This window comes from Coregonus lavaretus, assembly GCF_964263955.1.
Source record: "Coregonus lavaretus genome assembly, chromosome: 12".
Taxonomy (NCBI): domain Eukaryota; kingdom Metazoa; phylum Chordata; class Actinopteri; order Salmoniformes; family Salmonidae; genus Coregonus; species Coregonus lavaretus.
This window is the reverse complement of record NC_139999.1, coordinates 14,083,489-14,097,301: the sequence shown is the minus strand read 5'-3', so window position 1 is coordinate 14,097,301 and position 13,813 is coordinate 14,083,489. Positions and strand designations below refer to the sequence as shown.

Here is a 13,813-nt window from a genome sequence, read left to right as displayed (position 1 = left end):
ATGTGGCAGAAATTAAGACTGCTACATAAACCTATAGTATACACTAACTTATTGTACACATTTTTCCAGGCTGTATCACAATCTGGCTGTAATTGGGAGTCTCATAGGGTGGTGGCACAATTGGCATCGGCCGGGCTAGAACATGTATAAACATTTCTAAGCATTCATAATGGCGTATTCATGAATGTTATTTTAAAGTGTTAAAGGCTAGGATTTGCTATAATCTTGTAAGCTACTAAAATACCCAATTGAAATAATTTAGCCTAATGTGACTATTAAAAAATAAAATAATAATAGTAATATTTTGTGTGATATATTCATTTGGAGATTAGGGTTTGATAACTAAATGTACTTATTTATGTTTAGCAATGGGGGAAAAAACATTGTTGTAAGGTTATGTTTGGGCTAGGGGAGACCGGGGCTAAATGTAACACTTTTTGCCTTTTGCTTATTTATGTATATACTATTTTAGGGCTCTATTCAATGTGTATCGCGGTATGTCAGTCTTACAGCGTGGATGAAATTTAAAGGCAGTATTCCCACATTAGTGTGTGTTGGAACATTGCTGTGGGGACATGCTTCCATTCAGCCACAAGAGCATTAGTGAGGTCGGGCACTGATGTTGGGCGATTAGGCCTGGCTCGCAGTCGGCATTCCAATTCATCCCAAAGGTGTTCGAAGGGGTTCAGGTCAGGGCTCTGTGCAGGCCAGTCAAGTTCTTCCACACCAATCTCAACAAACCATTTCTGTATGGACCTCACTTTGTGCACAGGTTTCATGCTGAAACAGGAATTGGCCTTCCCCAAACTGTTGCCACAAAGTTGGAAGCACAGAAATGTCTAGAATGTCATTGTGTGCTGTATCGTTTAGATTTCCCTTCACTAGAAATAAGGGGCCTAGCCCGAACCATGAAAAACAGCACCAGACTATTATTCCTCCTCCACCAAACGTTACAGTTGGCACTATGCATTGGGGCAGGTAGCGCTCTCCTGGCATCAGCCAAACCCAGATTTGTCCGTCGGACTGCTAGATGGTGAAGCGTGATTCATCACTGCTCCAGAGTCCAATGGCTCCTAGACGTTTCCACTTCACAATAACAGCACTTACAGTTGACCGAGGCAGCTCTAGCAGGGCAAAAATTTGACGAACTGACTTGTTGGAAAGGTGGCATCCTATGACGGTGCCACGTTGAAAGTCACTGAGCTCTTCAGTAAGGCCGTTCTACTGCCAATTATTGTCTACTGCCAATTATTGTCTATGGAGATTGCATGGCTGTGTGCTCGATTTTATACACCTGTCAGCAACGGGTGTGGCTGAACTAGCTAAAACCACTCATTTGAAGGGATGTCCTCATACTTTTGTATATATAGTGTATATGTCTCAGCTACCATTACACACTGTAACTCAGTTCCTAGGACATACCAGTTGTATATATAGTGTATATGTCTCAGCTACCATTACACACTGTAACTCAGTTCCTAGGACATACCAGTTGTATATATAGTGTATATGTCTCAGCTACCATTACACACTGTAACTCAGTTCCTAGGACATACCAGTTGTATATATAGTGTATATGTCTCAGCTACCATTACCATACCAGTTGTTTACAATTCAAACCGAAAGTGGCGGAGGTGAAATGTTACAATGAACCCCGTAGGCTCTAGCTACCGTAGGCGGGGCTCTAGCTACCGTAGGCGGGGCTCTAGCTACCGTAGGCGGGGCTCTAGCTACCGTAGGCGGGGTTTCTGTAACAGGCTACAGGGTTAAATGTAACAGTCGTCAACGGTAAAAATTAGGGGTAATATAAATATTTTGTGATTTGAAACTGATATTTGGATGGAAATATACTAAATTCACAAAACATATTTTAATTTGATATTTTAGGCATAATAATAATAATAATAATAATAAGTCATTTAGCAGACGCTTTTATCCAAAGTGACTTACAGTCATGTGTGCATAAATTTTTACGTATGGGTGGTCCCGGGGATCGAACCCACTACCCTGGCGTTACTTTTTCCACATTTTGTTACGTTACAGCCTTAGTCTAAAATTTATTAAATTGTTTTTTTCCCTCATCAATCTACACACAATACCCCATAATGACAAAGCAAAAACAGTTCTTTAGAAATTTTAGCAAATGTATTAAAAATATTACATTTACATAAGTATTCAGACTTTGTTGAAGCACCTTTGGCAGCGATTACAACCTCAAGTCTTCTTGGGTATGACGCTACAAGCTTGGCACACCTGTATTTGGAGAGTTTCTCCCATTCTTCTCTGCAGAGCCAGGTTGGATGGGGAGCATCGCTGCACAGCTATTTTCAGGTCTCTCCAGAGATGTTCAATCGGGTTCAAGTCCAGGCTCTGGCTGGGCCACTCAAAGACATTCAGAGACTTGTCCCGAAGCCACTCCGGTGTTGTCTTGGCTGTGTGCTTAGGGTCGTTGTCCTGTTGGAAGATGAACCTTCACCCCAGTCTGAGGTCCTGAGCGCTCTGGAGCAGGTTTTCATCAAGGATCTCTCTGTACTTTGCTCCATTCATCTTTCCCTCAATCCTGACTAGTCTCCCAGTCCCTGCCACTGAAAAACATCCCCACATCATGATGCTGCCACCACCATGCTTCACCGTAGGGATGGTGCCAGGTTTCCTTCAGATGTGACGCTTGGCATTCAGGCCAAAGAGTTCAATCTTGGTTTCATCAGACCAGAGAATCTTGTTTCTCATGGTCTGAGAGTCTTTAGTTGCCTTTTGGCAAACTCCAAGCGGGCTGTCATGTGCCTTTTACTGAGGAGTGGCTTCCGTCTGGTCACTCTACAATAAAGGCCTGATTGGTGGAGTGCTGCAGAGGTGGTTGTCCTTCTGGAAGGTGTAGTATATGAAGATTAACAGCAATAATTAGCAACATTGACTCGACACTACAAAGGTTCCTCACATCTCCATAGAGGAACTCTGGAGCTCTGTCAGAGTGACCATCGGGTTCTTGGTCACCTCCCTGACCAAGGCCCTTCTCGCCCGATTGCGCAGTTTGGACGGGCGGCCAGCTCTAGGAAGAGTCTTGGTGGTTCCAAACTTCTTCCATTTAAAAATGATGAAGGCTACTGTGTTCTTGGGGACCTTCAATGCTGCAGAAATGTTTGGTACCTTTCCCCAGATCTGTGCCTCGACAAAATCCTGTCTCGTAGCCCTACAGACAATTCCTTCAACCTCATGGCTTGGTTTTTGCTCTGACATTTACTACAGGTGGACTCCAATCAAGTTGTAGAAACATCTCAAGGATTATCAATGGGAACAGGAGACACCTGAGCTCAATTTCGTGTCTCATAGCAAAGGGTCTGAATACTTATGTAAATAAGGTATTTATGTTTTTTATTTTTAATACATTTGCTAAAATTTCTAAAAACCCGTTTTCGCTTTGTCATTATGGGGTATTGTGTGTAGATTGATGAGGGGTAAAAAATATTTTATCAATTTTAGAATAAGGCTGTAACGTAACAAAATGTGGAAAAAGTCTAGGGGTCTGAATACTTTCCGAATGCACTGTATTTTATATTAGCATTCAAAAGTATGAATGTGACATTTTTCATTTTTCTAAGTTATTATTTAGTTATTTAGTTGTACTGGGATACTTGATGTAAAGAAGTTAAATTTGATATCATTATGTGAATGTGTCTATATACCATATAAAATACAATATAATTTTAGGTACATTGCGTTACAAATAACCCTGTTACAATGAACCCCCATTACTAATCTGAGTCTAATCTAAGTCTTGTAAGAAAATACAACAATCATTATTGTCATCAGCTATTCCAATCAAAACCCTCTTCTTACTGATCAAAATTATATATAAATGTAGATACATGGAGAATGTTCCACAGGTCAATAATCAAAAAAGAGAGCCAGCAAGAATATTTACTTCAGGCTTTAAAAAAAAAAGTGTGTCCCCCTTTGACCTCAGAACAGCCTCAGTTTATTGGGGCATGGACTCTACATGAAAAACCCAGCAGCGTTGCAGTTCTTAACACAAACCGGTGCGCCTGGCACCTACTACCATACCTCGTTCAAAGGCATTTAAATATTTTGTCTTGCCCATTCACCATCTGAATAGCACATATACGCAATCCATATCTCAATTATCTCAAGGCTTAAAAATCCTTCTTTAACCTATATCCTCCCCTTCATCTCTACACTGACTGAAGTGGATTTAACAAGTTACATCAATAAGGGATCATTGCTTTCACCTGGATTCACCTGGTCAGTCTATGTCATGGAAAGAGCAGGTGTTCTTAATGTTTTGTATACTGAGTGTATTTACCACAGACACCAAGACTGTGGTAGCACACAAATATTTATGAATTTATCCACGGCCATGGATACATTCATGCATTATAAAGGCTCCTTGGAACTAGTTTTAATAGTTTCAATTGAGATTAATGTATTTTTCCCATTGAGGTCAGACTCCACCCTTACTCTCGAGTCTACTAGGTTTTTGTGGCTGCTGCTGCAGCTGCCATGGTATGAGGGGGAGGGACAACTCGTTCAGCGAACAGCCAGCCCGGGGAGTCAGTCACATTCCTGGCCGGGATTCAATGACTGAACCAGACACAAACAAACAGAGAGAGACGGAGAGAGAGAGAGCGAGAGAGAGAGAGAGACTGCGCAGACTAGGCATATTTGAGGATCACATCGTCAGACTAGACATAGACATTAAAACCAGGGACTTGACTGCTGTGGAGAAGAGAAACATTATATCATTTTGACGCTCTTTTTGTGAGTGGTCCGACATATTTCTCTTTCATATCTGTGGGCTGGTGGGAGTTAACGGTATTTAAACTCAATAGTGTCCTATCCTCATTTTTAAATAGATAACGACCCGGGCCGGTGGTAACCTTGTCTGGTGACATGGAAATGCGCCGCAGTGGACTTACTGAGTTTTTTGGTGGATTTTGAAGACAACTGATTAACATAGATCGCTTAAATTTGAACTCACTTCTCTAGTGGCGAAAACATGGAGGCTCCATCAAGCTTTCAGCCTCATCCAGGACTTCAGCAAACTCTTAAGCAGTTTCATTTGAGTTCCATGAGCTCCCTTGGTGGACCGGCGGCGTTCTCCGCTCGGTGGCACCAGGAAATTCTCTTCAACAAAGATGGAAAAACAGCAGAACTGATGCTGGCCATGCCTGCCCTGACACCCCAGGTTCTGTCGGGGCCGTTGTTCATTCCATCCGACCGCTCCATCGAAAGGTGCGAAACTGTCCTGGAGCGCGAGCCAATTTCTTGTTTCGTGGTCGGCGGCGAAAAACGGCTGTGTCTGCCGCAGATTCTCAACAGTGTCCTGCGAGATTTCTCGCTTCAGCAGATCAACTCGGTGTGCGACGACCTGCATATCTACTGCTCCCGGTGCACCGCGGACCAGCTGGAGATCCTCAAAGTCGTGGGTATCCTGCCCTTCTCTGCCCCATCATGCGGACTGATCACCCAGACGGATGCTGAGCGCCTCTGCAATGCCCTCATTTACGGTGGTATCTACCCTCCTAACTGCAACAAGGAGCTGTCTGGCTCCCTGGATTTGGAAAGGACAGAAAAAAGCTTCAAAGTATACCACGAATGTTTTGGTAGGTGTAAGGGGTTATTTGTCCCAGAACTGTATACCAGTCACAATGCCGCCTGTATCCAATGCATGGACTGCAGACTCATGTACCCCACTCACAAGTTTGTGGTCCATAGTCACAAAAGACTAGAGAACCGGACAGTTCACTGGGGATTCGATTCGGCTAACTGGCGGGTCTATGTTCTCCTGGACCCGGACTATACAGGGAAAGAAGAGAAGGCTGTCCTGGAGCAGAACCTCAAAGAAATGAAAGGCAAATTTGACTTCGTGAACAAGTTCTCAAACAAATCATGCCGTGTAAGTCTGTTCAAGTTTTTTTATTAAAGTTTGTGTTAAAAATAGTTTTTAACGTCTTTGATGACGAACATTGACATTTAATTAAGTGATAATGCCCGAGAAGCAACCAATCAGCATTCAGGATTAGACCCAACCGTTGAATAATTTGTGATAACCTATTGGTGTTGTTATTCATTTATTAATGGTAGTGTTTCTGTCATTTAAATAATGGCCCTATTATACAGTTGCGTGTTAAGAACAACTAAGGATATCTGAATATGATATGTTATTGCATGCCATTTAGCCTACACTATTCAGTCATTCCATCACTGTTACATTTGCAACTGACAATGTACAGTAAGGATGACCAACCTGTATATGATGGCCCCTTCCCCTGCTCTGTTCTATTGGTCTCTCTCTCTCTCTCTCTCTCTCTCTCTCTCTCTCTCTCTCTCTCTCTCTCTCTCTCACTCACTCACTCACTCACTCACTCACTCGCTCACTCACTCACTCACTCACTCGCTCACTCACTCACTCACTCACACACATTCACACACACACCATTTCGTTTTCCTCTGTGCCTTTTGGCCCTGCAGGTACATTGGTTTAAATTCAAATTGACATTAAAAAGGTTGTTTTAAAATGTTGCTTTAAAAAACAAAAGAACCTCAAACTATCACACCCCTGAGTGGTCCTCCAGTCTACTCTCCTTGGGGGAGGGGGGGGGGGGGGGGGGGTGTCACCGGTCCAGAACCCCCTAGGGTAACTCAAGGGCATCTGCATATGACAGATTTTATTAGTGTCAGAATGGGGAGGGGGAATGGCCACAAGGTGGGTTAGGGGATAAGAGTTTAATGAGCTATGGGTTATCAAGATGTGTGTTAGATCAGAATAGGTTGTGTGTGCGAGCTTGTGGTGGTGGAAGGTTTTCAGGGTGACCACCTGCCTGAGGTCTATGGCTTTGCTGCCTGGCTCCACGGGAGGTTCACAGATGTTCAGAGTGGACAAAGGACAGGGAGACATGGTGGCTGTTTCCCTCAGCTCACAACAGCTGTTGAGTGGGACTTTGCTAATGACTGGACACTATGTTTCACCAAGATGTAACAACTACACTCTTAACAGGAGACAGGCTATGTCTCTTCAATATCCCTCTCAGTGACTTTACATTTCATTATCATTCGTACACAGGAAATTGTGGAATTTGTATGTGCAATTAGAAATGAATGGAGGTCTACCTCGAACAAGAGAGGCTTGGTTGAATATTAGTGCTGAGCGATTAACCGAAATGTCGGTTATTTTTCAGTTTCTAAACAACTAATTGACTGACTTCAGTTAAAATATTTAAAATCCAAATTTTTAAAGTTTTTTTTTTTTAGCTCAATGCGCATATTGCACAGTTTCTTTAGAGATAAATCACGTCCAGCCTGAACTTGGCGATGTAGTAGGGAGATGTAGTTTCCTACAGGCCAATATTCTACATAGTTTAGCACATAAAACGTGGTAATTAACTGCAATGACCATAATCCATTACGCATCTATTTGTCCGGTCTGTGTTTCTTTTACTCCTGCTATGGAAGAGACCAGAATGCATGATCTTGAGGGGATATAGAGAGCAGCAGTTTCTTCGCGAGGGATCTCTACCTGAAAATACATGATCAAAGTGATTGATAGTTGGTATTTAGCAGTCATAAAAGTATGTCTTATTTAAAACATTTAGATGTTGTCAGACAGCTTAGACAGCATCTCTATAGAGATGAGATGATGACTTGGAATGAAATAATAGTCATCAAATAAAACAACTGAAATATTTTATTAAAGTAAACTAATGTGAATAAATGTTGGTTAATAAGTGATAAGCGGTATGGGCCATCATGGGACTTTTGTTAATGATTTTATTCTGTATTGTTACAGCATTCAACCCAAATAATTGAAACCGAATTCGAAAACCTTGATTATCTTTTAATAATCGAACCGAAACTGAACCGACCTCAAAAAGCACTAATCACTTAGCACTTTTTTAATATTGATGCAGTTCCATTGTGATGGTGGATGTTCAGACGAGGTATCTCAGAGACAGTTTGCAATGTATTATTAATGATTAGCTACAAAGAGATGTAAGGACCTTTTGTGGTGTAGAAAAGAGAAATCCACTATATTCATATGTTCTGTGATGGCTCCGATCAAAAATATCCTGGATTAGATCCTAACAAAGTACATTGCATTGCAGATTCCATGAATACATTGTCCTCCATGTTTAATTCAACATATATTCTTAATTTCTAAGTTGCTTGTAAAACGGCTTCCAAAGTCTCTGTTTTGAGACACAGTAACATTGTGCCCTCTACAGTTTTCAAAATCTCACAGTTAATGCACATTTAATAAACAGTTACATAATCTGTGTCATTTCGATTTAAGATATGGACATACAGAACTACACAGTGGCTCGGACCTAAAGAAAAAATGTCTGTATGTGGCAAAATATCCACCACCTGTGGCTTACTGCTGTTGTCCTAACTGTAGTCATCATTACATTACATCATTACATCATGACATTATATATGGTCAGTGTGTTTGATATTTAAAAAACTGTGAGGTCTCTGCTTCAGGGGGCGTAGGGTGGGGTGGGGGAGTGGTGTGTGCATGTGTGTCTGCCTGCCTGCCTGCCTGCCTGCCATGGTTCACAGTCAGTAGTGTCCCAGTTAGCAGACAGCCAGGCCTGGTCCTTGGGGAACTGCACACCAGTGGTCCCATACATCACTCTGACAGGGGAAGCTGCTGAGAGACTGGACTGACAAGGCCACTAGCAGCCAGCTCTGGCTCGCTTACCCATAAAACAACAACAATGTTATCAACCCGCCTCAGACCCACACTAATGTCAGGGTGTTTTATCAGTCAGACCTCATCCAGGATCATGTCTGTCTGTCTGTTTGGGCCTTCAGTTACACTACTGTACACGGAGCTCTGTAAACTAGGCTCAGTTAAAAATTACCATTTTGCTATTTTTGAGTATTTTCTTTGACTAAAAAGTGAAAGTATAGTGAGATAATAGGTCGTTCAATTATAAAGTTCTGTGGAAAATATTTAACAGGGTTTCTACATAGCTAGAGACAGCATCATAAACTCAGCAAAAAAAGAAACGTCCCTTTTTCAGGACCCTGTCTTTCAAAGATAATTCGTAAAAATCAAAATAACTTCACAGATCTTCATTGTAGAGGATTTAAACACTGTTTCCCATGCTTGTTCAATGAACCATAAACAATTAATGAACATGCACCTGTGGAACGGTCGTTAAGACACTAACAGCTTACAGACGGTAGGCAATTAAGGTCACAGTTATGAAAGAGGCCTTTCTACTGACTGAAAAACACCAAAAGAAAGATGCCCAGGGTCCCTGCTCATCTGCATGAACGTGCCTTTGGCATGCTGCAAGGAGGCATAAGGACTGCAGATGTGGCCAGGCAATAAATTGCAATGTCCGTACTGTGAGACGCCTAAGACAGCGCTACAGGGAGACAGGACGGACATCTGATCGTCCTCGCAGTGGCAGACCACGTGTAACAACACCTGCACAGGATCGGTACATCCGAACATCACACCTGCAGGACAAGTACAGGATGGCAACAACAACTGCCCGAGTTACACCAGGAACGCACAATCCCTCCATCAGTGCTCAGACTGTCCGCAATAGGCTAAGAGAGGCTGGACTGAGGGCTTGTAGGCCTGTTGTAAGGCAGGTCCTCACCAGACATCACCGGTAACAACGTCGCCTGTGGGCACAAACCCACCGTCGCTGGACCAGACAGAACTGGCAAAAAGTGGTCTTCACTGACGAGTCGCGGTTTTGTCTCACCAGGGGTGATGGTCGGAGTCGCGTTTATCGTCGAAGGAATGAGCGTTACACCGAGGCCTGTACTCTGGAGCGGGATCGATTTGAAGGTGGCGGGTCCCTCATGGTCTGGGGCGGTGTGTCACAGCATCATCGGACTGAGCTTGTTGTCATTGCAGGAAATCTCAACGCTGTGCGTTACAGGGAAGACATCCTTCTCCCTCATGTGGTACCCTTCCTGCAGGCTCATCCTGACATGACCCTCCAGCATGACAATGCCATCAGCCATACTGCTCGTTCTGTGCGTGATTTCCTGCAAGACAGGAATGTAAGTGTTCTGCCATGGCCAGCGAAGAGACCGGATCTCAATCCCATTGAGCACGTCTGGGACCTGTTGGATCGGAGGGTGAGGGCTAGGACCATTCCCCCCAGAAATGTCTGGGAACTTGCAGGTGCCTTGGTGGAAGAGTGGGGTAACATCTCACAGCAAGAACTGGCAAATCTGGTGCAGTCCATGAGGAGGAGATGCACAGCAGTACTTAATGCAGCTGGTGGCCACACCAGATACTGACTGTTACTTTTGATTTTGACCCCCCCTTTGTTCAGGGACACATTATTCAATTTCTGTTAGTCACATGTCTGTGGAACTTGTTCAGTTTATGTCTCAGTTGAATCTTGTTATGTTCATACAACTATTTACACGTTCAGTTTCTTTTTTTGCTGAGTTTAGTTGAATTTCATTGTTCGGGTACAGAGCAGACAGGGAACAGAGGGGGATGACACCAGAGTTCAGGGGTGGACTGGGACCAGAAATCGGCCCTGGCATTTCTAACACAGCGGCCCATTTTTCCCCCTCTTAAGGCCCCCACACTGGCCCACTTTTTTCCTTGAGTCCCCAAAACCGTTCCATTCTTTGCTTGAGTCCCCCACACCGGCCCATTCTTTCCTTGAGGCCCCCAGTATTAGCCAGATAATGATCATTCTGCACTAAAACCCCAAGTTAGACAGGCCCACTGGGCTAAAAATGGACCAGCCCATCTGGCATTTGCCCGAAATGCTTGATGGCCAGTCCGCTCCTGTCAGAAGTCCATTGTGTCTGTTTTAAATCGAATCCTGCATTTGGTCATTTAGCCGTTGCCTAATGTACAGATGGGGGCAGATTGGAAGAAAACAGGCTGTAGACTCTCATTGAGGAGATGCGGGCCCAGTGGGGCAGGGCCTTAACATGTGTTGTCAAAGAGCTGTGACACCTGACCTCTATCCACAGAGACTGACCCCACTCTCCCCCACTCTTTTTACAGCATCCAATCAGATGTCCTTATGTCCAGTCCACTGGCCAGATGGCTGTCTGATTAAAGACAGAGAAACACAGCAAATAAATAAATACAAATAACAAACATTATTCCCAACTAGCCTAGCAACCACGCAAATACAAAAACACATAGTGCACCAGTATCTATCATACAGGAAACAAGTACACCAGTATCTATTATATAGGAAACACCAGTATCTATCAAACAGGAAATAAGTAAACCAGCATACAACGCAAACAAATTATCTTATGAAACCCCACAATTCAAATAAATAACCAAATATCAAAGGTACAAAATAATGATATTGATTGCTTTTCTGAAATATGAATTCCGCCTGTTCTTCTATTTAGGGAAAGTACATAAAATATGATTTTGTGATAAACAACGAAAATATATATATATATATTTTTATCATTATCCAATATTTCTTAGTATAAGCTTAAGAAGTTAGAGCAATAACATCAATCTTGTGTATGAATGTAGAGAAGAAGCGGACTCTGGAGACCCATGTAGTCCTTCCTTAATGGAATGGATATTAAACCTGTTCATGCGAGGCCAATTTATGCCATTTCTCATCCCATTGTTCTGTTCACTCCATCAAATTAGCCTCAAACCTGGGACCAAACCAATCGACTGAGTAGTCTACTCTGAGGTGGAGAGGGACGGTGTGTGTGAAGTCCTACATCTGTGTGCTTATGTATTGCTGTGTGTAACTTATGTCTATCAAGACAAATCACATTTTATTTGTCACATGCGCCGAATACAACAGGTGTAGACTTTACCGAATGCTTACTTACGAGCCCTTTCCCAACAATGCAGAGTAAAAATAAATAAAAAATAAGCTTTAAAAAAGAGGAAATATTAACACAATAAAATAATAATGCTATATACAAGGAGCACCAGTACCGAGTCAATGTGTAGGGGTACAAGGTAGTTGAGGTAATTGAGGTAATATGTACATGTAGGTAGGGGTAAAAGACAGTGTGCCCGTGTGTGTCTGTGTTTACATGTGTGTGTATGTGTATTCCTGTGTGTGTGATGGGGTATATATGCGTGTGTGTGTGCAGTACGTGCATGTGAGTGAGCATGTATTATGCCTGGATCAGCTGGGCTGGGTGATTAAAATGAGCTCCCATTACCGCTCCAATCTGTCTGCTGACCTCTGGGAAGCCCTGAGAGCACACATGGTTCATCCCCCCTGCCCCTGGTCCTCAGTCACCCCTGTCTGACCACCACTGACCCAACACACACTTCCTCACTGACCAGCACCACCCCTAAACGGACCAGCCAAGCCAGACCCAGCATCTCCAACCCCTGCCTCCAGTTCAACCTAAACCATAGCCTAGTCCCTAAACAAACATATATTTCAGTGGATAATGCATCCAGTCCAGAGTGTTGTTGGGAGGATTCAAAATAAGGAGCTCTGAGTCTGTTCAATTTCCTCTTCTCTAAACCCTTTTGAAAACATGGCCCACTAGAGAAGTGCATCATCCCATCTTCTATGTGATTGAAGGACAGTGGGGGCAGTGTGTCAGAAAGAGTGGTGTGAGGGGCTCACAGGGGTCTCGCCCTCCATTCTCCAAAGGCTGACCCCCTGTTAAAAGGATGTCAGCTGGAGCTCTGTCATGGGTGATGTGTGCTAAAGACCTGCCGCCTCCTTTGTTCCAGAGCCCTGTCTTTCAGAGGTTGTTAAGTGCAGCCATTCCTTTTTGTTAATGTCTTGTTTCTTTGGGGGGTGCGTGGGTAAATGGTCTCTAACTCACAGGCTCTCCCAGGGTGGGAAACCTATGACTGAGCACTTTGCTGTGTCTGTCTGTATCAATGGCATCCTGTTCCATGTAGGGCAGCCAGTCGCCACTGACTGGTCACTGTCTATCTGCTTCAAAAGCATGCACACTAATCTGAAAGGACAGCGCCAAGTAGACCTCATACCATTATTCCCACTTCATAACCTATGACAAATAGATGGTACAAGGTTTGTTGATGCGGTGTACATTCTTTAAAGGTGGTGTGCAACAGTAGTCAGTCAGAGAAGAAGGAGATTATTGAGGAGAAGGAGGTGTAGAGGAGGAGGAGCTTAGCTGTGGCTGTGACTGTAGTCTTGCTGAGAACAGATGCCTGGATGGGGTTTGGTGTTATTTTATGATCATCAATTCATCTGCGATAGCCTCGTGATTATGAGATACATGATTAAGACTCTGCTCCATCTGCTGTGGATAGCGAAAATCCTGGAGCCTGCGCCTGCTGCTGGGAGGATAGGAGGACTAAACTGCTGCTGGGTAGGAGGTTTTAATCCTGGTAATCCTGGAACACTCCTGGAATGCACTGACTCGGTTTGGATCTAAATAAACATCTGGACGTCTCGTTGGGGGTCTGAGTGATGGGTCTGAGTCTAGTGTCTAAGTTTGACCTCTTCAGACTGGGAAACTTTACTGTTCCACTTCCCTCATGTCTGGCCTTGATCCACTCACATGATCTTGTAGAGTTACTGCTAACTTTGTCTGGAATTTTCATTATTTGATTATTATAGAACAGGAATTAGAAATATGAGAATATGTCTTCCAGACTGGCTTGCTGCAGCAACACACAAGGCTTAGTAATATTAGGATGATTCTGATGAAAGTTTCTTTCTAACGTTATGTTTTTTGAAGCCACAGACAGTAGAAAATATTTTGGTTGGTTTGCCTTTGAACTGACCTGCAGTACTAGTCTGTGTTTTGGATCTTTCAGACCACATTGGAGCAGTGCTACAGTAATGTAGCTCCAGCCAGAACAGAACAG

At 43.3% G+C, this 13,813-nt stretch overlaps 1 protein-coding gene across 1 annotated transcript in view; it reads left to right on the top strand.

Annotated features, from left to right (window-relative positions):
• The first annotated feature begins 4,623 nt into the window (after window positions 1-4,623).
• LOC311138699 (ski oncogene-like) overlaps window positions 4,624-13,813 on the top strand; it is a 49,977-nt gene continuing 40,787 nt past the window's right edge. Inside the window, exon 1 of the mRNA XM_084173488.1 lies at window positions 4,624-5,914. Within this exon, the coding sequence (XP_084029614.1) occupies window positions 5,015-5,914 (900 nt within the window). The 5' untranslated portion in view covers window positions 4,624-5,014. The remainder of the gene's footprint in view (window positions 5,915-13,813) is intronic.